General features: G+C 50.3%; 1 protein-coding gene and 1 pseudogene across 1 annotated transcript; both read right to left on the bottom strand.

Annotated features, from left to right (window-relative positions):
- Positions 1-636: 636 nt before the first annotated feature.
- Positions 637-2180, bottom strand: LOC136473273 (zinc-finger homeodomain protein 9-like). The gene has a single exon (XM_066470949.1). It carries the CDS (start codon positions 2067-2069, stop codon positions 1017-1019), a length of 1053 nt encoding a protein of 350 aa, XP_066327046.1. The 5' UTR covers positions 2070-2180; the 3' UTR covers positions 637-1016.
- Positions 2181-6485: 4305 nt separating this feature from the next.
- LOC136469730 (tubulin beta chain-like) lies at positions 6486-7798 on the bottom strand (annotated as a pseudogene).
- Between the last annotated feature and the right edge of the window lie 18578 nt (positions 7799-26376).

Below are 26376 nucleotides of genomic sequence, written 5' to 3'. Positions count from 1 at the left end.
GACAAGACCCAGCGTCGTCCGCCTGTACCGTTCCCCCCAGACCGGACCCCCACGGCGCTGTAGCCGACTGCCCAGCAAAAAGCGCAGGCAACTTCACAATCGCAGGCGCAGGCCACTGCACATGAGGTAATTGTTGCTAATGCCAAATTCAGCAGAGTTCTTAGCAGAAGCCAGGTTACCGTCGCATTTTTGTTGCTAATGCCTCATCAATTCTCGTCAGGAGGAGGTTTTTACAACATTGCCAACTGCCAACTGCCATGCACTGTGCTCTGTAGAATCTGGTATGCTTGAGGCTGAATGCTTCTAGATCCCTGTGTATATGATCATTGAAGTTGCCGAGCAAGCCCACGAGCTAGCATTGGTACTATAGCAACTACTGGTGAGACTGGTGGACCAACCAGTCTTTATTACTGTTTGGCTGTTTGCGTACTTCCCTGTATCGTTGTTGCTGTTCTGTAAAATTCAAACGGAAAGGAGGGGAAGGGGACACGGAGGGAGTGTGCAAGTGCAATTCTCGTTCCAGCTTGCCATTTGCCGATCAAATACAGTAACATAGACAGTTTCGACAAAAGAAATACGAGTACTAGAAAGGATACCACCAAAACAATCCAGAGCATCCACAATTCACATCCCTGGTAAGGCAGAGAGAGCTCGACGAGAGCTTGCATTTTTATATCGAAACAGCATGATGATATCCTAGACGACGACAATTAGACGAAGCACATCGGATCCACCCCATCACCCAAATTCCAAGCACAGCTCAGGAACAATTTGCTACACTAACAGTCTACTAGTACCACTCACTACTGTACTCATAAGCACTAATCCTGAATCATTACATCATCAGATCCCAAAAGCCCACATTTTTTTTAAAGATCCTTCTCCGGGCTCCACCATTAACAAAGACCAGCAACCTTCAACAGTCCCATGTACCCACCATTGCTCGCTCCATTAGCTAGGGTTGGTTAATTAGACACGAGGCTACAAGTAACCATGACTGATTAGCACTAACTTGACTAGGACGACTGCGGCGAGCCGCCACTCGCCGTCGACGGCTGGACGCGGAAGTCGTCGGTGGCCGCGGTGCCGTTGATGTTGAAGTCAGCGTGGACAGGCGCGGGCGGTGGGGCGGCGTGCGCGGAAGGGTGGTGGACAGCGGCGGCTGGTGGTGCTGGGGCGGCGGCGTGGGAGGAGGAAGGGTAGACAGCACCGGCGGTGGCGTCGGACGGATGGTGGTGGATGGCCGCGTTGGCGGCCGTGGCTGCTGCAGCAGACGCTGAGGCTGAGGCGCTGCGGCGCGCGCTGTGGCCGCCGACGAAGTTGTGCTTGTTGTTGTGCATCCAGACCTTGAAGACGCCCTTGGTGACGCCCATCTCCTGGCAGCACTCGTCCACCACGGCCTCGTCGCGCTTCTGCAGCCGCCAGCCCAGCCGCTCCGACAGGGCCTGCATCCGCTGCTTCTGCTCCGGGCTGAACTTGGTGCGGAACCGCTTCCTCGCCGCCGCCGCACCGGGAACGGTCCCGAGCGCCGCTGGCATCGGGCGCAGGGAGGCGGGAGGCGGCGGTGGAGACAGCGGGCGGTCCTCGTCGAAATCCGAGCCCTCGTCCGACTCCTCCTCGGTCTCCTCGTCGAAGGCGGCCGGCAGGCGGTCGTCCGGCGCCTCCTCCTCGCCGCGCATCGTGCGGCTGTCACGCATGGCGTGCGACGCGGCAGCCGGTGTCGGCGCCGGCGCCAGTGGTGGCGGTGGCGGTAGCGGCGGCAAGGCGAGGAGAGGCGGCGGCGGCGGCAGCTCGGCGAGCCGGCGGTGGAAGTTGCGGTGGCATCCGCACGCGGCGCACCTGAGCGAGCTCGGGTCTGCCGGGTCGGCCTCCGGCGACGGCATGAACTCGCCGCACCCGTCCAGCGCGTGGCCGCCCAGACTCGCCGCGTGGTTCTTGAGGCACTCCCGGTACACCCCCGCCGTCTCGCCGCCGGCCGCCATCGCCGCCGCCGCCCCGAGCCTCGCCGTCTTCTTGGCCACGCCGCCGTTCGGGAACAGCGGCTGGTACTTGTCCGCCACCGCCTCCATCCTTTCGCTCCCGCCCACCCGTCCCCTCTCTCTCCAAGGCGGCGTCACCACTGCTTGCAGCGGAGCACGCCCCCACCACGGAAGATTACCGCTTGCGCCTGAGAGGGACAAAGGACGAGGACGAGGGGAGAAAACTACACGAATAATTAGTGCGGATGACTAAGAAAAAAATATATTTTTTTTACTTTAAAAGAAAAGAAAACGGAGACGACAGACGAGGCGAGAGAAGGCTACTACTATATCATTATTACTGTATCAACAGTTGCGGTAGGTGATCACTTCATCACATAATCTTTCCGTTCAGGCTTGCCCACAAACCGGCTCGTTCGGCTTTTTTTTTTTTTTTTTTTGCTGTAACAATGTTTTTTTCTCACAACAATTTAGCCAGAACCGTATTTTTCAGCCAGTTTCAGCTAAGTTTCAACAAGCCAAACAGGCTCTAAATACAATTTAAATTTTTTCCTAAAATAAATATACTTCTAGATATAAGATAAATTAATTTCACTGGACTTTTTCTATTTTCTTCCTCCCTACAGTTGCGTATACTTAATTTCACACTGACCTTAATTTCTTCACGGCTTGTTTAGTTGGCGAATTTTTTTTTTTAGAAATTGTTTTATAGCACTTTCGTTGTTATTTGGTAATTAGTGCCCAATCATAGTCTAATTAGGCTTAAAAGATTCGTCTCGTAAATTTCGTCTAAATTATATAATTAGTTTTATTTTTTATTTATATTTAATACTTCATGCATGCGTTTAAAGATTCGATGTAACGAAGAATCTTGAAAAATTTTGCAAAATTTTGAAAACTAAACACACTAAGCGAGCGGTGACGTGCGAGGGGAGGGTACAAGTGTACAGTGGGGCAGGCCACGGGCCTGTTTAGTTCCTCCAAAATTCAGAATTTGGCACTATGCAAAAAAAAGATTCCCCATCATATCAAACTTGTGGTACATGCATGGAGTACTAAATGTTGACGAAATCAAAAACTAATTGCACAGTTTAGTTGTACTTTGCGAGACGAACATTTTGAGCCTAATTAGTCAACGTTTAGACAATTATTACCAAATACAAACGAACGCTACAGTAGATACTGTGGCTACAGTACCTACGGCGGCGCCAATTCCGGCCCCAACTAAACAAGGGCCACGTTTTGAGCTGCGAGGCATCGACCATGGCGTAGTGGCAGGGCTAGCCATGCTTTGCCTACGGAATAGAGATCAGACTACCAGTACCAAGCGCGTAGGCGTAGGCCTGGGAATCACAGCATCACATGAGACGAGTCCGGCCCCAGGACAGCACGCGTGAGGTGGGGCTGGGAATGGAGTGGAGTAATGGTGGCCGCAGGATGCTCATCGCACACTGATGATGCACCGTGTAGTAGTTGGACTTTGGACGATGACCTATGATCGTTGATCAGGTACCGTTGAATCATACGACGTACTCCTCCGTCTGGTAATAACTACTCCATCCATCCGTTCAAAAAAAGAATTGCGATTCTGGTTTTTCAAGAAGTTAATCAGTTTGAATTTTAACCAAAATTATATTAAAAAATACTAACATTCTTGATGCAAAATTTATATTATTAGATTAGTCATATAATATATTTTCATAATAAATTTATTTAAAGACATAAATATTAATATTATTTGCTATAAACTTGGTTAAATTTGAGCTACTTTGATCGGCACGGATCACATAATTATATTCTTTTTTGGTCGGAGTTAGTACACTTCTATAAAATTCAAAATTTGACTAAAAATAAATGCATCCTAACTCCTAGACAAGCCGACAGTTGTGTACTCACTGGCAGAGCCACCCTAGGGGCGGGGTCGGGCGGCCGCCCCAGCTACCAGCGAGCTCGCACTAGACCCCTGGACCCCCGCTTCTTCCCTAACCCCGGACCCCGACGGTGTCGCGGCGATGAGGAGCGAGCAACCGAGCACGGGCAGAGCGACTACAGCACTGAAGAAGAAGAAACCAAGAGGCCTTTTCATTCACTTTAACTCGGTAGAGGCGAGAGGCCCACCAAAGCCCACCGTTGGAATCTTTCCCCTATCCCCATCCCCAATTTCTGAATCGACGAAACGCAGATGCCCTAGGAGAGACTGTGAGAGCTGGTCACCGCCCACCGGCCCACGCCACGTCGCTCGCCCGGCTCCAACCTCCGTCAGTTGTGGCGTTGGGTTTGTGGCAGGGCCGCTGCTGCCTGCTGGCCTGCTGGTGCTCTGTTCTCTACTGGCTGCTGCGATGTAGGGAGGACCGGAGGAGGATACGAGGAGGTCCACCACGAGGAGGGTGAGGGTGTACCCGGCACTAGGGCTAGCCGCGGTCGTGGACAGTTAGTTAGAGAGCACCAGCGACAGCACCTCAATTTACAGGTTCATCCATTCGTTATTTGTATTTTGCAATGTATGGATCAACCGATAAAGAACTACTAGTTTATTCTTCAATTTGAGGTAGCATCTTGCGTTTCTTGTCTACTTTTCGTCATAATATGTGATTGCAGCGGTTTCGCAATGATTTATGTGATTGTAGTACGGCACCATTGTGAATATGGTGTCTTTTTTTTCATTTCTTCGTTGCAATTCGCCCCACCTATAATTTTTTTCTAGCTCCGTCACTATGTGTACTTGTGCCGTGCCCACGCTGGAGAAGCTCACTGTGCTGCCCCCTCAACGGCCGCCATGGCAGGGATCTTGTCCTCAACGACCGCGGCACACTAGGTGCCACAGGTACTGCTACATCAGCTCTTGCGATGACGAGGTGCTGGCTAGTGGCAAGTCAGGAAGGCAGCGCGTAGATGAGCTGCAGTAAGACTGTCTTCAACAACGACTTTATATGGACGGTCAAATTCAAAATGAGTAGCAAGAGACCTAAAATCAGTCTTCAACAGAATACCTATACGGGAGACCTATTTTGGGTTGCCTGAGAAGCAAAACCTAAATATAGGTATCCTCTCTCCTAGAAACCAATTTACCTAAAGGATTCTCTTTTGGGTCTTGTTGTTGGAGAATATGCTGAATAGGTATTGAACCTTTTTGTCTGTAGCGCTACCCAAAAGACGAACGAATCTTGTATTTTAGGTGTTGTTATTGGAGATAACCTAAGGACACCCGCAATGATATAAGTCAATTACTAGCCCTAAACTAACCTCTCTAACAGAGGAATGGCTCATAGTATGATTAGACTCATATGACACTCTCATATGATCTTGGAATATGTGTATGAGCCTAACTCTTGATCAAGAGTTAGCTTTTCTCTCTCTTCTATTAAAACATGAAAAATGCTAAAAACTAGCTTATGAGTCGGCCATTGTAGGTGTCCCAAAGGGGAGGAAAGCCTGTCGCGGCCGCTAAGCTGAGGTTGACGTGAGAAGAAGAGGAAATTGTAGGGGTTAAACATAAAAAAAAATCACGCCACACCTGTCATGTCATGTCAGCAATAAGGCTTCGTTCGCTTCACTGAAAAAACAAGCCGAAATACTGTTCCGACTAATTTATTGTGCGAGAAAAACATTGTTTCAACTAAAAAAATAAACTGAAAAAGACAAATTATACCGAAACACGGTTCCGACTGATTTATTGTGCGAGAAAAACATTGTTCCAACAAAAAAAACAAGCTAAAAAAGACGAATTATAATACAAATGAATAGGGCCTAAATGCCTACATGTGTGGCATGGAACGTTGGAACTGTGATGTGCCACTTAATAAGTTTATGAACTAAAAAAATATATTTTCAAGTACGGGATCTACAGCTGTTCGGGAGACCGTAAGCGATCGTTTACTAGCAATGAAACAGGCTGCTAAGCGACACCCGTTGCAAGTTCAAGGTACATGTGCTTAATTGTGTATCAACAATGTTTTATATATATGTGATACATGTCACATCAAGCGGTTGTCAATGATCACCGAAATGATGTGAGACCATGTATCACCGAAATGATGTGAGACCATGTCTATACTGAGGCCCGTTTAGATCCAAATTTTTTGGATTTCGGGTTACCTGTAGCATTTCGTTTGTATTTGGTAATTAGTATTTAATTATGGACTAATTAGGTTTCAAAAGTTTCGTCTCGCGAATTTCTTACCCAACTGTGCAATTAGTTTTTTTTCGTCTATATTTAGTACTTCTATGCATGTGCCGCAAGATTCTATGTAACGAGTACTACACAAAATTTTTTGAATCTAAACAGACCCTGATTCAGTGGTTTCATATTTTCACTGACAACATATCATCTGGCCTATCAACAGGAAGATATCAATAACTAGTACAAGTAATTTGCAAGGATCAGGACACACCTGGCCCCTCTTGCAGTTGAAGTAGGTCTCCCGCAGGCCAACGCACTCGCTAGTAATGTTGGGCACCTTCTCCCCAGCGCACTATGGCCTTTTCTGCACACGCAAAGCAACCGCATCAGCAGACTAGAAATAGCCCGGGCCACGAGAACTCCTGGATCGAGGTGGAGCTGCCGATGAATGTGGACGCCATCTTCAGGCCCTTGGGAGGGATGTCGCACACGCTCGACTTCACGTTGTTCGGGATCCACTCCACGAAGTAGGACGAGTTCTTATTCTACACATTCAGCATCTGCTCGTCCACCTCCTTAGTGCTCCATCTTCCCACGGAACATGGCTGATGCTGTCAGGTAGCGCCCTTGTCGTGGGTCGGCAGCGCACATCATGTTCTTGGCATCCCACATCTGCTGGGTCAGCTCGAGGACAGTGAGGGCACGGTTCTGCTGGGATCCCCTTGATGTCAGTGGTGCAAAGCCAACCATGAAGAAATGGAGGCGAGGGAAGGGTATCAAGTTGACTGCAAGCTTCCGGAGGTCAGAGTTCAGCTGGCCTGGGAACCGCAAGCAGCAGGTAACACCACTCATGGTTGCAGAGATGAGATGGTTCAGCCGTTCAGGTCACCAACTGGAACAACATAAAAAAAAGACAATATTCAGATTCATATCTAAATGACAGAAACAAAATGCAAGAAACAAGATAGAAAATCATGAAATGATCATCTCAGGGCATTACATTGTATTCTGTAGTACAAAGCAAACTTTAGAACAGATAGTATGGTGTCAAAATGCTAGTGAGATGCATGTGCCCGACATACACATTAATTCAATCAAGTAGTGCATGATAGCAATAAATATGCAGTAATGGCAGACAAAAGACCATGTAATTCATTGCAGCATCACAAGGAATCCAAGAGATAAATTTGTGTCACAGGATTTCATACGAAGATGACTACAATCCACTCTTTTGCACCACGATATGAAATCAATGATCAATAAATAGTAAAGTTGTATGTGCAGTGACTGAACAAAGTAACGATGCAAACTTACAAGTGGGTGTAGCAAGCTTCAGAGTGCGGAAGCAGATGTCGTAAAGAGCTTCATTGTCAACGACCATTCACTCACCAGCATTCTCAACAAGTTGGTGAACTGAGAGTGTAGCATTGTATCAGACACCTTAGGTGATGGGAAAACTGAGAATGTCAACATCATCCTATCTGGGTACTCTTCCCTGATTTTTGAGATGAGCAGGGTGCCCATCCCAGAGCCAGCATCTCCACCCAATGAATGACAAGCCTGGAATCCTGCAGAAGAAAAGGTAAAGATTATTTCAGATATAATTTTGGAGCAGAAGCATAAATCAAACTGTTGCCTAGACATAAGAAATTGGATCTCAGATTTGGTAGAAAGCCCAGAGAGCAGCTTGGCCACTAGGCCGCTTGAATTGAAATGAAGTTGCAATACTTAGAATACAAGATGGTCTACCGCTGCTTATATAGAGCAAAGTGGCTTTTGCTACCTCTACCTACTCTTAGCATATTCTGCTATGTAAAGTAGATGCCTTGATTCCTACTTGGAAGCCAAGGAACCTGAAAACTACATGACAGCGAATAGTAACTGCGGAAAAGTAAGATACAAGCAACTAGGCTTAACTATCAATCTCCCCCTAAACCTAGTGCTGAGTGATCTGCTTCAGACCAATTCTCCTCATCTCTTGGAACTTGGCCTTGCCCAGTGACTTGGTGAGTATGTCTGCCAGCTGATCAGTAATGGCGATGTGGTTGGCCTTGATGCTCCCTTCCTCTAAGCAATCCCTGATGAAATGATACTTGACCTGAATGTGCTTGCTCCTATCATGGAAGACTGGGTTCTTGGCCAGGGCTAAAGCAGACTTGCTGTCTACCTTCAACTCCACCACATCAACCTTTCTGCCAAGAAGCTCCCCGAGCAACCTGAACAGCCACAAAGCTTGTGTTGCTGCAGTGGTGGTGGCGATGTACTCTATCTCGCAGCTTGACAGCGCCACAACCTTCTACTTGATGGACTGCCAGCTGACCAAGCAGTCACCCAGGAAGAACATGGTTCCACTGGTGCTCTTGCTTGTGTTGATGTCACTGTTGCAGTAGCCGATGAAGCGCGTTGTGCCAGGAGCCCTCTTGTAGTGCAGACCATAGTCTAGGGTCCGGCCACGTAGCGAAGAACGCGCTTCACCGCCTGTAGATGCTCCACTATTGGTCATTCCATGAATCGGCTCACGTACCCGACCGCGAACGGCAAGTCTAGAGGGGTATGCACCAGGCACCGAAGGCTACCTGACAAGCCGTCGGTAGTGCGTGGAGTCCACCTCCTTCGCAGTGATCTCTCGACTGAGCCGCAACTTCTCCTCCATTGGCGTGTGGGCGGGGTTGCAGCCAACCATCTCACCGAGCTCGAGGATCCTCTTGGCGTAGTGAGCCTGACGGAGGGTGATGCCGCTGGCATCCTGGTGCACCTCGACGCCGAGGTAGAAGCAGAGGAGGCCGATGTCGCTCATGTCGAATTTCTTCTTCATCTGCATCTTGAACTTTACCACTTCTTATTCAACACCAGTGATGATGAGATCATCGATGTAGACGCCGATGAGTAGGACAGTGCGCCCGCTGCCCCACTGATACACCGCTGCCTCGTGCGTACTCTGGTGGAAGCCCATCTCCTTGAGCATGGTGTCCAACTTTGTGTTCTAGGCACGCGGTGCCTGTCGCAGGCCGTAGAGGGCCTTGCGCAGGCGGTACATATTGTCTTCCTTCCCGGCGACGGCGAAGCCAGGTGGCTGACGCACGTACACCTCTTCCTTGAGGTCGCCGTTGAGGAACACGGACTTCACGTCCATGTGGTGCACCCGCCATCCTTCTTGGGCCACCAGTGCGAGGAAGATGCGGATCGACTCCATGCGTGCCACCAGGGCGAACGCATCGTCGTAGTAGACTCCCTCTTGATGGACGAAGCCTCATGCCACCAACCACGCCTTGTGCTTGATCACTGCCCCCTTCTCATCCTTCTTCAGCTTGAAGACCCATTTGAGGGTGATCGGGCGGTGACCCGCAGGAAGATCGATGAGCTCCTAGGTCTTGTTCTACTCCACAGCCTAGAGCTCCTGCTTCATGGCGGCCTCCCAAGCTAGATCACCGTGCGCTTCAACATAATTGGTTGGCTTGCTGGCATGAGTCAAGTGCAGTTGGGCAAAGAGACGTGGCGCCAACCCTGGTGGAGACTCATCACCGATGATATTCGTCATTGTGTGGTAGCGGAGGGGTTCATCATCGTAAAATGTGTCCAGACAATCCTCGTCATCCTCCAGTGGCGTGGCGAGCTCAACCTAGGGCTGATCGGCGGGCAACGGTGTGGCAATGGGCAAAATAGGGGAAGCAGAGCAAGCAGGGGATGCCACAGCTAATGGCGCTGTTGGTGAAGCTGACTAGAGCAGAGGTGGAGTGGCTGCTGCCACCATCGTGTTCCCAGACTCCCCTAGAGCTAGTGACGGTGAGCGCGACAGAGCTAGGGATGCTGATGGAGACGTACCTTGTGCTCCCCCAACTCCCCCACTCTAGAGGTACTTGACAGTGAACTCTTTTGTCGCCGATGTCGAGCTCTCTCCTACCTTGGTCCAATCCTAGCCGCGGCTCTCGTCGAAGACAATGTCATGTGACACGCGCACACCCTGGGTCTCTGGGGTGAGGACGTGATATGCCTTGGTGCCGTTAGCATACCCGATGAACACCTCAGGTCGGCTGCGGTCATCCAGCTTCTTTACCTGGTTCAGCTCCTTGGCGAAGGCGAGGCAGCCGAATGTGCGCAGGTGACCGACCACCGGCGCTCTTCCATGACATGCTTCATACGGAGTCTTGCCCATCAAGCTCTTCGTGGGCGACTAGTTTAGCAAGTGGACCGCGGTCACCACTGCTTCTCCCTAGAACTTGGCCTGGCATACCCTGCTGCTTTAGCATGCACGAGCCATGGCCACCATGGTCTAGTTTCTCCTCTCCACAACTTCATTTTGCTATGGTGAGTAGGGGGCGCTGTAGTGACGCTGGATGCCTTCATTCGCACAATTGATAGTGAACTCCACTGGTGGCAAACTCTCAGCCATTGTCTGTGCGCAGCACCCAGAGCTTGCGCCCGATCCCCTTCTCCACCACCGCTTGAAGATGCTTGATGGCATCCATAGCGGCATCCTTGGTCATCAGGAGGGCCAACCACATGTATCGTGTGGCATTGTCCACCAGCAGTAGGAAGTAGCATCTACCACCGAGAGTCACCAGCGTCATGGGGCCATAGAGGTCGCCATGGACGAGCTCAAGCAACTCTTACACACGATACTAGGCTTCATCTGGGAACAGAGCCCTCCTCTGCTTGGTGATGATGTAGGTGTCACAGAACTACCCAACATGCTTGATCACCGGTAGCCCCGCACCATGTTGTCCTTGGTGAGCTTGTGGAGCGCATCGAAGTGAAGGTGGCCGTAGCGTTCATGATAGCGCCATGCTTCATCATCCTAGTGCATGGTGAGGCAGAGCGGCTTAGCCATCTTGAGGTGGAGGATGTAGAGGCAATTGGCGCCGCACTGGACCTTGATGAGAAGTCATCTGTGCTGGTCCCAAATCCTTAGCACACATCGATCAATCTCCACCTTTGAGCCACCTTCATCCAATTGGTCGAGGCTCATGATGGAGTTGCGGAGCGTCGAGATGTAGTAGACGCCGTGAAGCACCCGGTGCTCGTCGGTCTTCACCTCAAAGATGATGGAGCTGATGCCATGGATCTCCACCTTCGACTCATCGGTGAACTTCACCGTGCCTCTGGTAGAGCAGTCGAGGTCGATGAACAGCTCGCGATGGCCATCATGTGGTGGGTCGCACCACTGTCGAGGTACTAGCCGTCGAGTTTGTCACCGCTAGAACTGGTGTTGAGGAAGACATGGGCTCATGGCTCCTTGAAGACAAGGTCAATGGCATACTCAGTGTAGAAGGTCGTAGCTCCCTTCCACATCCAACTCTAGGAACCCATGCGTGAGAAACAGAGCAGTGTCTTCCTCTACTTCTGCGACATTCGCCGTGCCGCCATGCTCGCTCTCGCTCTCATGCCGGGCATGAGGGCAGTCCTTGGCCTAGTGTCTAGTGTGGTTGCAGTTGAGGCAGGTGTCATTGCGATTCGCCTTGCTTTCGCCACCGTCGATGCCTACCTTGTCTGCTTGTTCACCGCCGCCGGCACGATCACCCTTGGGCTTGTTCTTCTTGCCGCCATGAGGACACCGCCAATGATCCTTGGATGATCTAGCGCCCTCCTCCTTCTTCTTCTCCTCAAAGGCATGCCACTACTCGGTCGTGTACAGCAACTTGCCTCTGACTGGTGGCTGGCTTGGGATCCGGTGCCTGCTCATGGTCTTGCACCACCTTGAGCCATTCGATGATGTCCTCGATGGTGAGCTACTCAAAATCGAGGAGCATCCCGATCTAATTGATGATCTGCGCGTACCTCTTCGGCATGCAGCAGAGGAACTTCTCCACCACACACTCCTCCATCAAGTTGGTGTCGCTGTTGCGCACCATCTGCTCCATTAGATTGGTCAGCCTGCACTATGAAGTCCTCGACTTGTTGCCTAGGCTGAAAGGCAAGGGCTTCCCACTCTCCTTGGAGCCGCTACAGCGTTGCCCGACGTACGTGATCTCGTCCAACATGCGCTGCGGTGATTGCATCCCACGCCAGCTTCGCCATGGCCTTGTTGGCGATGTAGGCGCCGAGCTCGGTGGGGACGGTGACACATAAAGCCTCCAAGGGCCGATGATCATTGTTGTAGTGGATGTCGCCAACATGAACCGCCTCCCAAAGCCACTGAGCCTGCAGCTTGACCTTCATCATCAAGCTCCACTCATGGTAGTTGGACTTGGTGAGCATCGGCCATGGTGTTCCCACCCCGGAGTCATGGTAGATGGTCTGTAGCACCAGCGAACGCTCGTGATGACCAAGATGCCGCTTTGGTGACTATGGGGGTATGGCCCCCGGTATCCACAAGACAAGACATGGGTCGCACCATCAGAGGTGGCCCAATCCACAAGATCAAGACGTGCACGGCGTTGCTCGGCGTGCACCACAAGATATTGTATAGTACCAAATAGGCTACATTCCTTGTAACCCTGCTCCTCCAGACTATATAAGGGGAGGCAGGGGTCCCCTAGCGGACAAGATACATGACAAATCTATCTACATACATCTCAATACAATACACCAAAGACATAGGACGTAGGATATTACGTCGATTAGACGGCCCAAACCTGTCTAAATCGCTATCTCTATGACTTATGTCACCATCCGGTTCCTGATTATGCGTACCCCCAATGACTAAATCTACCATCGTGGGATACCCCTCGGTGGATTGTCGATGATATTCTGTCGATAGTTGGCATGCTAGGTAGGGGTGTGCGCTTGATCCATGGCGAGCTAATGGACCTCAAATCAATAACAGCGTTCTCGTCATCAATCTCATGGAGATCCATGCCTAGTCCATGACAACAATTCATTGCTGGCTACACCAGCCCCCACTGACAGTAGATCTAATCTTGGAACCACCTCCAAGGTCACCTTCACCAACAACTCACCGCCCGCCTAGGAGCTCGCCGTCAACGCCAACCAGATAACACCATACGTCGCCGACCAGACTTTCTATCTAAAGCTAAGTCACGTTTTAATATTCTTCAATCTTCGTATATCGCCATAATGTTTTTCTGAACTGTTTTCCCAATGTTTGCTCTCCAAACGATTTTTTGAACCCCCAAATAGTCATGTTGGTGCTCGAACGCCTCCAAAGACAGCCCTGTCTCCGGCTTCTCCCTACACGTGCACGAGCATCTACCCTCTGCGTTATGGGTGGTTGGCAGTGTCTCCTTAGCGACGCTTTGTTCTTCCTACATGTGCACGAGCTCCACGCCCCGTGTTATGGTTAATGGGCTAGCTAGGGCTGGAGACTCAGCTACACACTAACTGTTCGGGCGGTTTATATTAAACATAAATTTATTTTCACACCAACTGATCGCCAAACTGCATACGCCATTTCATCATCATTGCTGATTTTTCTCTAGAGTTTATTTATTTTTACATCATGTACTACTCATTCTACATGTTTGTATTGCAGGGTCATCGTCCAGGTGATTGGACCACCTAGTGCTCGGACTTCTCCACCAATCAATTGGTCAGACCGCTTGGTTCATGGACTCCATCGCCGACCAGTTGATTGAACTGTTCGCCGGTCGCTTCTACTCAATGCTCACTTCGCCGCCAACCAGTTGACCAGACTGTTCGTCACTCATGCTTCATCACCAGCTACACCGGTTACTCCTCGGCGCACGGATACTTCGTACTTGAGGACTAAGTGGGCACACTTCACCGCACAGACGTTGTTAGCTACGTCGATGCTCGTACCTCGCCGCCTATGCCGGGGACTCCTCGGTGCTCGGACATCGCCGCCTACGCCGGGGAATCCTCAGTGCTCGGACATCGCCGCCTAGGCCGGGGACTCCTCGATGTTTAGTCATCGCCAGCGACGTCGGGGACTCCTCGCTCCTTGGTGCTCGGACATCGCCAGTGACGCCGGGGATTCCTCACTCCTTGGTGCTAGGTCATCGCCAGCGGCGCCAGGGACTCCTCGCTCCTTGGTGCTCGGACATCACTAGCTTCATCGGGGACTCCTTGGTGCTCGGACATCGCCGCCTACACCAGGGACTCCTCGATGCTCGGTCATTGCTAGTGACGCCGGGGACTCCTCACTCCTCAGTGCTCGGTCATTGCCAGCGGCGTCGGGGACTCCTCGCTCCTCGGTGCTCAGACATCGCCAGCTTCGCTGGGGACTCCTTGGTGCTTGGACATCACCGCTTATGCCAGGGACTCCTCGGTGCTCGGTCATCGCCAGCGACGATGGGGACTCCTCGCTCCTCGGTGGTTGGACATTGCTAGCGATGTCGAGGACTCCTCGCTCCTCGGTGCTCGGACATCGCCAGCGCCACCGAGGACTCCTCGCTCCTCGGTGCTCGAACATCACCAGCGACGCCGGGGACTCCTCGCTCCTCGGTGCTCGGTCATCGCTAGCGACATTGAGGACTCTTTGCTCCTCGGTGCTTGGACATCACCAGCAATGCCGAGGACTCCTCGCTCCTCGGTGCTCGCTAGCGACGCCGGGGACTCCTCGCTCCTCAGTGCTCACCAGCGACGCCAGGGACTCCTCGCTCCTTGGTGCTCGGACATCACCAGCGACGCCAGGGACTCCTCGCTCCTCGTTGCTCGATCATCACCAGCGACGTCGGGGACTCCTCGCTCCTCGGTGCTCGGTCATTGCTAGCAACGCCAGGGACTCCTCGCTCCTCGGTGCTCGCCAGCGATGCTGGGGACTCCTCGCTGCTTGGTGCTCGGACATCGCCAGCGAAGCCGAGGACTCCTCGCTCCTCGGTGCTTGGACATCGCCAGCGATGCCGGGGACTCCTCGCTCCTTGGTGCTCAGTCATCGCCAGCGATGCCGGGGACTCCTCGCTCCTCGGTGCTCGGTCATCGCCAACAACATCGGGGACTCCTCGCTCCTCGGTGCTCGATCATCGCCAACGACGCCGGGGACTCGTCGCTCCTCGGTGCTCGGTCATCACCAGTGACACCGGGGACTCCTCGCTCCTCGGTGCTTGGACATCACCAGTGACACCAGGGACTCCTCACTCCTCGATGCTCGGTCATCGCCAGCAACACTGGGGACTCCTCACTCCTCGGTGCTCGGACATCGCCAGCGACGCTGAGGACTCCTCGCTCCTCAGTGCTTGGACATTGCTAGCGACACCGGGGACTCCTCACTCCTCGATGCTCGGTCATCGCCAGCGACGCCGGGGACTCCTCGCTCCTCGGTGCTCGGTCATCGTCAGCAACGCCGGGGTACTCCTCGCTCCTCGGTGCTCGATCATCGCCAGCGATGCTGGGGACTCCTCGGTGCTCCCTTGGTGGTTGAATCTTGCTACATCTCATCGGTGTGCTATCAAGCTGCACCATGCTGTTTAGATCAGGGTGCTCATCTTGGGCAGCACGTCTGGGGTCTTGATACGCGCATGTCAGACAACGTCAGAAAGCTTTCAGACTTCTTTTTCTTTGACCCTGCTACAAGATTCCTTCTTCATCTTCTAGTAGGCTCATGGGACTAAGTGGGCACACTTCACCTTGTGGTAAATGTGCTTGTTCTCATCTCGAGGCTACGCCCGGGGACTAGCTGCTGCTCGGTTGGTCTTCTACTTTCTGACCCTGGCGCCACGTGACTACGTCACCTACTGTCAGGCTCAGGGACTAACTATGGGGGTATGGCCCCCGGTATCCACAAGACAAGACATGGGCCACACCATCAGAGGTGGCCCAGCCCACAAGATCAAGACATGCACGGCACTGCTCGGCGTGCACCACAAGATATTGTATAGTACCAAATAGGCTACTTTCCTTGTAATCCCTGCTCCTCCAGACTATATAAGGAGAGGCAGGGGTCCCCTAGCGAACAAGATACATGATAGATCTATCTACATACATCTCAATACAATACACCAAAGACACATGACATAGGGTATTATGTCGATTAGATGGCCTAAACCTATCTAAATCGTTGTCTCTGCGCCTTGTGTCACCATCCGGTTCCTAATTACGCGCACCCCACCGACAAATCTACCATCGCAGGATACCCCTCGGTAGACTACCGACGATATTCTATCGATAATGACGGCGACTGGTGGCGGTGTGCGCTACATGATCCTCCTACCGCTGGCTCCATGTCCTCCCGCTCCATCTCCGCACGAAGCGTTGTAGCGACAGCCACCGTGGCCTGAGCTGCAACCGCTTCCTGCCAGGCCATCTCAGCCATCACCATAGCCACTGCCTCTATGGTAGCAAGGTGTGTCACACGGTCACTGGCTCTAGCGCCTGCTGCGCCGCCCTGAGGGTCGACCAGCTCTCCTCCTTCAGCGGCGTGCACTCTGGTGATTTGGCTATCGGTGGACATGGCTCTCACTCACTCAAACCCTAGGTTGTTGATACCAATTGTTGCCCAGACATAAGAAATTAGATCTCAGATTTGGTAGAAAGCCCATAGGGCAGCTTGGCCACTAGGCCGCTTGGATTGAAGTGAAGTTGCAATACTTGGAATACAGCCAGGGCAGACCATCTTGTATTCCAAGTATTGCAACTTCATTCAATCCTGATTGGTTTCAAGTGAGTAAGGCAGATTCTAACAATATCTGTTACCAGCATTTCTAACAAAAGGGGTCCCTACCCGCTTTATATAGCTCAGGGGGGTAGGGTTACAGATTAGGTTGTTTCTATCCTGATCGGTTTTACAAGATAGGAAGTTATAGATATTATGGGATCTAGCATATCTGAGTAGATTTCCTAGATCATCGAAGATCTTCACACAGTCTTGTGAGGCACACCGACCTATGTCGTGCCTCGCATGGTGTTGTCTTGTAGGCTAGGCCTCCACCAGTGGTGTGGCCCATATGCAGTCTTATGGGCTGGACCTCCCTTAGTGGCTTGGCCCATGTATAGCCCTACTGGTATCGGGGGTTATACCCCCACAGCTAGTCCCCGAGCGCTTTGCATCCATTGAGCAATACCATCTTAAGCTTGTCCGAGCTATCTGAGCATGCATCTAAGCGGTCCGAGCATGGATTCGAGCTGCTAAACATGCCATCCGAGCTGTTTGAACATGCATCCGAGCTGTCCGAGCATGCATCCGAGCTGTCCGAGCATGCATCCAAGCTGTCTGAGCATGCATCCGAGCTGTTTGTCTAGTTGCTAGAGCCGAGCACACTTGAAGCCAGGGTTTGTCAGAAGGATGTAAAGAGCTCAAGTAAAAAAATTTCAAAGTCTCCACCTTAGGTAAAGTGTGCCCACTTAGGTTCTAGGCATCAATGTTGGTCACATGGTGTCCTTGACTTAATTAGCGTGGAAGAACTTAACCATTTTGTAGAAGATTAAGTCAAAAAATAAGCACAATCACCATGAGGTGAAGTGTGCCCACTTAGTCCCCGAGCCTGGTAGTAGGTGAAGTAGTCATATGGTGCTAGGGTCCAAAGTAGTGGTCTTTAGGTGCTGGCCCAGTCCCCAATATCGCTGGAAAACAATGTAGAAATAAATACAGTCATCGCGAGATGTTGTGTACACACTTAGTCCCCGAGCCCACGTTTGACATAGTTTGACATAACGGCCCAGCAGGCCCACTTAGCGGCCCTGTGGCATGTGGAGACATTGGAAGAGAATGCGGCGTGGCAAGCATGGTTTCCCAAAAACCCTAGAAGGCTGAGGGTCATAGGTTGAACCGTTATAAGAGTGCCACGACCCTAGCTCACATTCCTCACTTTCTCTCCGCCACTTCATCTTTTTGCTCATGCCCACACCGCTTTGCCTGGCAACTGCTCCACCATTAGAGCAACTGCAAGCGTGCAACCTCCTCTAGGCAATGGATTTGTTAGATGGTGCCCAAAAGAAACCACTGCAGTTCGAGTAGAGTATCACTCGAGCTCAATCGCGCTGAGGAATGGGTGGGGTCCATCAACAATGAGGCGACGCTCAATCGGTTGGTGGAGGACGGCGTGCTGCCTGATAGGGTGATGGCGGGATGTCGTCCAGCTCGTGGTGAGAGCTTTTCGACTCCTCGTGGCGACGAATTAGTAGTTTTTGAAGATTATTTCTATCGCGGATTTGGTGTTCAATCCATCCATTTCTCCATGGATTGATTGACTATTATGAGATTAGTCTTTGCAATTTGGGCCTGAATTCCATCCTTGATGTCTCTATCTTCATCCATTTCTACGAGGCTTATCTTGGCATTCTTCCGCATTTTGATCTCTTCTGCCAGTTCTTCTATTTGAAAGCCCAGGGGGGATCTAGATCTAGGATTGTGGGCAGCGTGTACTTGCAGCTTCAGGACAGGGATGGTTGGCCAATACATCACCACCCCGTTGAACACAAATGTGAAATATTTGGTGCAACGATGGTTCTACATGCCATAGGGGGAACACTATGTGGCATGCGACATTGATCATATTCCCATGAGCAATGCCAAGTGGTTGAAGAGACCTAGTGCTAATGGGATGGAGGAAGTGATGGAGCTGTTGGCACTAATCGATTGGAGAAGGGTGGATGGGGTAAAAGTGGTGACAAACTTTACTTTTCAGCTGATGTCAGCCCAGCAAGGTGAGAGCACATCCCAAATATGAATTCTAGGGACATACTGATGGGACCCGTGAGGTGCCTGAGCCAATTAACCAAGACGAAGTCATACGGTAAATTGGAGTGTTGTTTAACCTCACAGGGCGTCGTAAGATTGATGATCAATAGAGGGCCTTTAGTGTAGGGACCCTCCCACCATGGGTAAGAGCCTTCTTTTTAGTTTTGTTTGATCCCTTATATGTTGCAATTGCAATATACTCATTTGTTTTCCTGAAGATTCATGGGTAGGATCGGTCGGTATACTTCTCGGCGGTGCCGTCAGCTGACTAGCCGAGGGGTGTTGATGCTCGGTCGAGCCATCCTCAGCAGTCGATCTAGCCCAAAGGATGGCGGGGATAGCTCTTATCGAACTTGACTATGGAGATGAAGACTGAGCAAATGCCATATGCCTACGAGAAGCTCTAGGGGAAGCAGGCTAGCTGGCAAGGAGCCATCCCTTAAAAAGAAGAAAAATAGCTGGATTGTCTCGCTATGAGGAGAGGCCGATAACCATTGGTGCATCCACTCAGCCTCGTGGAAGGCAGGTGGTGTTGTCGAGCTCATTAGACGATGATGGACAAGCGATGCCTCCTTCACCGAGGGTCATGATGCCCCCACCATCTGCGCTGACTAGGGGCGAAGACACGGGAGAGGTGGCAAACATAGGGAGCTACAGCAATAATGTCTAACAACACGTGGGTGATAGCAGTAGCAACAGCTCGGGTGGAGCCATCAATGACTGCCTAGACAGCTACCACAGTCCCCTGAGACCACACGGACGACTCTAGTGGCGGTAGCACAAGGCGACCACCGTAGTCCCCAAGACCGCGTGAGTGGCTCTAGTGGTGAGGGTGGAGGCATCGAGTAGTTTGGCTGCTAGGCAGACCAGTTCTAGGTGGGGACGCAGGCTTCGAGCTATGCAGCGGGAGTCCCAGTTGTAAGTGCCTTATTTATTTATCATATTCCTTCAGCACAGGTGGTTTGCTTCTTGATGGATTTTTTTGCTTGTTCTAGTGCGGAGTCCATGGAGGTCCTATAGCCATTGGCTGCTGTTAACAGAAGGCACACGGAGGAGCCAAGTAGCTCCCCATGCTGAGCAAGCGCAAGCAAGGGTGGATTCGATCGCCCCCACCATGGAGCAACCGATGGTTACAGAACTGACCACCCCTCAACAAACTTTACTTTTCGGTGATGCTAGCACAGCAAGGAGAGGGCACATCCTAGATATGAATTCTAGGGACATACTGATGGGACCCATGAAGTGCCTAAGCCGATTAACCAAGACGAAGTCATGTGGTGAATTGGAGTGTTGTTTAACCTCAAGGGGCATCGTAAGATTGATGATCAACAGAGGGCCTTTAGTGTAGGGACCCTGCCACCATGGGTAAGAGCCTTCGTTTTAGTTTTGCTTGATCCCTTATCTGTTGTAATTGCAATATACTCATTCATTTTCCTGAAGATTCGTGGGCAAGATCAGATCGGTATACTTCTCGGCGGTGCCATTAGCCTGACTAGCCGAGGGGTGTTGATGCCCGGCCGAGCCATCCTTAGTGTTGATCCAGCCAAAGGCTAGGTGGGGATAGCTCAGTCGACCTTAATGATGAAGATGAAGACAAGCAGACGCCATATGTCTACGAGAAGCTCTGGGGGAAGCGACCAGCTAGCGAGGAGCCATCCCCGAAAAGAAGAAAAATAGCTAGGATCATCTCACCATGAGGAGAGACCGGTAACCATTAGGCCATCCGCCTAGCCTCAAAGAAGGTAGGTGGTGTTGTCGAGCTCGTTGGACGATGATGGACAAGCATCGCCTCCTTCATCGAGGGTTATGATGCCCTCGCCATCTATGTCGGCTAGGGTGGAGATGTGAGAGAGACGGTAGGCATGGGGGGCTATAGCAATAATGCCTGATAGCACGCGGATGACACCAACAGTAGTAGCTTGGGTGGAGCATCAACTGATAGCCTGAACAGCTACCGTAGTCCCGGAGACCACGCGAATGACTCTAGTGGTGGTAGCGCAGGTGCCCACCGTAGTCCCTGAGACCACGCGAGCGGCTCTGGTGGTGGCTGTGGAGGCGCCGGGCAGTTCGGCTACTGGGTAGACTAGTTCTAGGTGGGGACATGGGTTCCGAGCTATGTAGCGGGAGTCCTAGTTGTAAGTGCCTTATTTATTTGTCGTATTCCTTCAGCACGGTGGTTTGCTTCTTGATGATTTTTTTGCTTGTTGTAGTGCGGAGTCGATGGAGGTCCTACAACCATCATATACTGATGATGGAAGGCACATGGAGGAGTCGGCAGCTCCCCATGTCGAGCAAGCACAAGCAAGGGTGGATCCGGTCTCCCCCACCATGGAGCAACCGACGGTTGCGGAACCAACCGCCCCTACTATGGAGGAGCCCTCAAACACTGGACTGACCTCGCCTAGTGGCGGATTGCATGACGAGGTTGATCCTAGTGTAGAGGAGGCATAGGATGCTATGGCAACATCGAGTGGCCTTGCTGGAGCAGGTATAGAGCCTATGGGGGAGGCACCGAGCAGTGAGGCACAAGGTCCACCCGCGGTTGCTGAACAAGCATCATCTACAGCGACATCAACGGTGAGAGTGGCGCTCGGACGCTTTGTCTAAGCACGACAGTAGCCAAGGAGGCCACCTTTGCCGGTAGCCATCACGGAGATCGAAGAGATAGTGTGGGAGCCCACCCCACCACCCTAACTCCTCCACATGGTCATTCAGCATGGTGAAGAGTTTGAGATGCTAGAGGAGGTGGAGGAGTGCTGAGACAAAGAAGTTGAGGGCCAATTTGACATCGATGATGGGTCATATTGAGGTAAGCCTGAAGAGATCTTCTTTGCCCTTTAAATAGCATAGTCTATTAATGTGGCAGAACCGCCTAAAATAACGCACTTACGAAGGCGCTTGTCTTCCACTAGGCACTAAGCACCCCAAGAGCGAGCTACATCGGGCGGATTCCGTCGAGCACACCCCAAGGGAGAGCTCGAACAATCCACATTTTCCCTTTGGATCCAATAATGAGAATGAGTTTACAATACTTAGTCCCTTTCATACAATTAGAGTTCGTAGAATACATTATTACAGTACCAAATTTAGAGTGCGGAAATTAAATAGTGGAATAAAAATAAACATCTATTGAGAATATACAAGGATCTATCTGTGACCACCAGAAGAATCCTTCACACAATGGCTACTCCTCAAGCTGCACCTACAATAGGGGTAAATAAACCCTGAGTACACAATGTACTCGCAAGACTTATCCGACTAGTGGGAATAATTTTCTAACTCCAAGGAATATGATAAGCTTTATGGTTTGCTAGGTTTTCTTTTTGCGGAAAGCAATACTAATAGTGAATCCTTATGTATGTTTATCATTAGCAATCATGATTAGCTTATTATCTAACCATTCTATGTAAGCACCTATTCTACTTTCAAGCAAGAGTTGAGCAAACAGTTCCATTTCACCACCTTTCATCTTTCAGTTCTTACTACGGTGCTAGAATGTAGAGAAGCTGTACCGGATCGCTAGTGATTTGAGAATCAATGTGCCCAGCTAGGTACCCCGAAACATACTGCCCCTCTTGTACCCTAGGCACAAGCAGGACCAACCCACCACTCTCCTATCACGGGGTCTAGGTCCCCGTCTAAACTTGGATTCCAAGCCCCTGCTCCTAAGTCCCTAGACTTAGTGCGGTGCTTAGACCTCCACCATCCTTGCCTCTAATCAGTTGGTCTAGAAAGATCTAGAACCCATGACAAGAGAGCAACAAGCCTTTCCTGCGCCCATACACAAGTATGTGCTCAGGATAATAATTATGTGACTTGCCTAGAACCCTAATGCAATGGCCTGGGCCTTAACCGACACAGACAGGGAAAACAGTGTAACCAAGTTATACCCCAGTTGGCCAGTAGGACATAACCTCTTACACCCACCAATACCCATACCATATCCCTGTCCGGTCTCCATTTTCCTTTCCACCATTTTTATCATGAGTGATACTAATAATCACCTATTGTGAGTAACAGCAGGTTACTCACTCTACCAAAATCCTGAGCATAGCAGCTACCCGACCTATACTAGTAGGACTCATAGGTAAGTATATCTATGCATGTAGTTTCCATAAAATGCCTGTAACGTAAATGCATATCACATATATATATATATATATATATATATATATATATATATATATATATCCAGTGATCATTCAAAAGTAGGGTTTATGCACCGGGGCTTGCCTTGGGCAGGCGGGGTGTCAACAAAGTCATCAACTGATGGGTCTGAGGCTCCCTCCTGTACGAGAATCTCCTCCTCGTACTCCTCGATGACCTCCTCATACTCCTACTCACCCGTAGGCATGAACTCTACCAATTCATTATCTACATGAATGAAATGATGATGCAGCACTTAGTAATACGGCAACATCAACTCTTAAAATAAGAATACATCTATCAAGCTACTAAGCTAGCTCTACCGACCAAGATGCTAAGTTAGCTATTATTACCACTAAACATGTATGAACATTACATGTATTATCTTAGCAACTAAAGGCATTCTTACTCTTAATACCGATTTACTATATATATATAATAAAACAAGGAGTACTAGCTACCATATTTATCAACCTATTCAAAGGCTATAAAAATTACAATGAGCACATAATAATCTAATAAACCTACTATAAAAATTCTATGTCTAAAACTATTACCAATTTGCCACAAAAATTTCTACAAATATTAAGCTAAATAATGCTAAGCGTTCCTAAATGAATTAATGAATCTATCATTATCATAGACAACTGTAAACTAACTACACTAACAGATAGATCACATTTTTGTGAAACAAACAAATTTTGTTTCACTATTTTTGGACACCTACAAAATTTACTATAATTTTCCAAAGATCAGCTCAAAACTAAATTGGAAAAACATTTACTAATTCTCTAGGAAAAAGGAAATCCGAATTCAACCCACGCGGCCCACGAGCGAGCGATGTGGCCCACGCACGCGAAGCACGCGCAACCCACCGGTAGGGCCCATGCGGGGCACGGCCCAACCGCAGCGGCAACAGCCCACGACGGGAAGGCCCACGTGCTGGTAACTTCACAAAAACCCCTTGACCTATCAATGATTCACCCCAAGGTCCATAGTACTATTCCAATAGACTGCTCTTTTATAGATACGCCCCTCCCCCTTTGTGTCTTTACCACTTGGCGGGTCCTCTAGGCCACCCCCGTGCGCACCGCCATGGTGGCGCTAGGCACTGAGCGGTCATGCCGGCTAACCAGGCCCCTCCCTGCCCCCTCTAAGGAGCCGATGCTCACCTAGATGCAAACACGGAAGCGGTGGGTGGTGAAGCGATGAACGAAGACGCGGTCAAGAGCTCCCTCCATGGCAGCGGACACCCTATGGTGGCGGTAGCCATGTTCCCGTGAGCCAAGGCACAATCGAAGTGAAAGAACAAAAGGATGGGCATCAGCAACTCACCCCGAATCTACCTGTGGTGGTGGCTTGACCAGGGATGTACTAGGTGCGTCTGACCATGTGCACAAGGCAAGCATAGCAACGGGCTATGGTGGCACGACCGCGTCAGCGGCATCGGGAAAGCAATGATGGTGAAATTGGGGTGCGCACGAGGTGGAGGACTATGAGGCGGGGCTGGGGGTGCAACCAATTAGGCTAGGATGACCCAGGTGGGCAATGCCCACGGCAACAGCGTCTTAGCCTTTAATGGCGCGACGGTGGACGTTCGACTTCCAAAATGGAGCTTGCCAAAACACGATTGGACACGGTGTGGGGTCGGTTGGCTAGCAGGCTCGAAGATGGAGTTGGGGACACACTGAATTGAATGGACATGACCCATCCATGTCGGATTGATGGTGCTGGCCTGGCTGGCCCAGGCAACAGAGGAGGGAGGGGAAAGAAGGGGATGGGTCCGACTGCTTGCCCAAGCCTTGGCGCTGCAAGCCAATGCAGCCAGGAGAGGAAATGTGCAAGCACTGCAAGCCACTGCTATAAGGCAACGCATCTAGGAGAGGAAATGTGCATGCGTGTAGCGGTGGCAGCACAACTGGGCGGCCATGGCACCTTTAATGGTGAAACGACACAGCGAGCGGCCTCGGCAAGCCCACGTGCGTGAAGTTGGGACGGGCAGCGACGCATAGGCACAGGCGGACGCAACGCAACACTGTGGCGCGGTGGTGACAGCGTAGTGTAGCGAGCTGGCGTGCAACATGGTGTCAGGACTATGATGGTGCAGCGGCATAGGTAGATGCAACGCAAGCGGCGTGGGCACATGCGGGTGACCCAGCAAGCACGACTGCAACCGGTAGCAACGGTGACGTGACGCAAGCGACAAGTGAGGCGAGATAGCTACCAGCCAGGGCTCGGCCAAACATGCGCGAGCATGCGGCCTGGTGCGTCGACGACAGCATAGGAGCACGGTTACCGCATCAACGCGAGGAACCCGACCCAAACGTGCCATGCACGCTTTTTAAAGCACCCTAAAAATCCAATTCGTTAATTCAAACGCCAAACCACCTATGCTATACTTAATAGGGCATGTTAGGCTACTAAAATAAGCCCTAATACCCCATCACTCCTTAACCCAATTACTCTACAAAAATTGCCAAACTTAGCCTTGTCAAACCATTTTCCGACTTAAGAAATTTGACTAAGTCTTGATCAGATTCGCGTTCGAATTCGATTTCCAAGCTATTAGGTATGTTAGCTAGTGAATTCATTTTTCGATCGTAGGTATTTTAGCGTCATCTACAAAGTTTGTACTTCAAACTTTATTAAAGTTCTGTATATGCGTTCTATAGCATTTTCGCTTAATAAAAATTGGTTTCAAACCCTAAGTGATATTACATGACAATGGAATGTAACTTTTGTTTCGCATTTCCGTTGATCGTTTTAAGTTACGAAAATTGATCTACACTCTATTTTACATGCACTAACACATAAACATGATGCTCATGTAGTGTTTTAGCAAATGATTTACAGTGTAACACCGAGGATGTTAGAAATCTACCCCCCTAAAAACAAAATCTCGTCCCTGAGATTTCATGTGCCTAGTGTGGGAAAAGAGGTAAGGAATACATTTCAATGTAAACAACTACCTCGATGAACCTAAAAGAAGGTGGGGGTAATGCTTCAAGATATAACTTTCTTGCTCCCAAGTTGCTTCATCCTCTGAGTGATTTTGCCACTGCACTTTGTAGAACTTCACCACACTGTTTCTAGTCACTCTTTCTTTCTCATCTAAGAATTTGACAGGATGTTCAATATAAGTCAAGTTAGGCTAGAGGGGAAGTCCTTCAATTTCCATAGCTTTATCAGGAACACATTGTCTACCGCTGATAAAATATCTAGAAGTTGGAGATGATAAGCAACTAGGCCACACTACTCCAAAACCTTGTAAGGGCCCACATATCGAGGGGCTAACTTACCACGGACACCAAACCGATGCACCCCTCTCATAGGAGACACCTTGAGGTACACATGATCCCCAACTACAAATTGCAAGGGCCTTCTTCGCTTGTCCACATAAGCTTTCTGTCGGCTCTGAGCTGCCTTCAAATGACTCTGAATAATACTGACTTGCTCTCGAGCTTCTTTGATAAAGTCAGGCCCAAAGTATCCATGGTCTCCCACTTCAACCTAGTTAAGTGGTGTCCTACATTTCTTTCCATATAGAGCTTCAAAGGGTGTCATACAAATGCTTTCTTGATAGCTATTGTTGTAAGAAA

Source organism: Miscanthus floridulus, chromosome 8, assembly GCF_019320115.1.
Source record: "Miscanthus floridulus cultivar M001 chromosome 8, ASM1932011v1, whole genome shotgun sequence".
NCBI lineage: Eukaryota > Viridiplantae > Streptophyta > Magnoliopsida > Poales > Poaceae > Miscanthus > Miscanthus floridulus.
This window is presented reverse-complemented; position numbering and strand designations above follow the sequence as displayed.

Excerpts from the sequence above, each read along its gene's own strand:
- LOC136473273 (XM_066470949.1), bottom strand. The coding sequence starts at position 2,069 with ATGGAGGCGGTGGCGGACAAGTACCAGCCGCTGTTCCCGAACGGCGGC.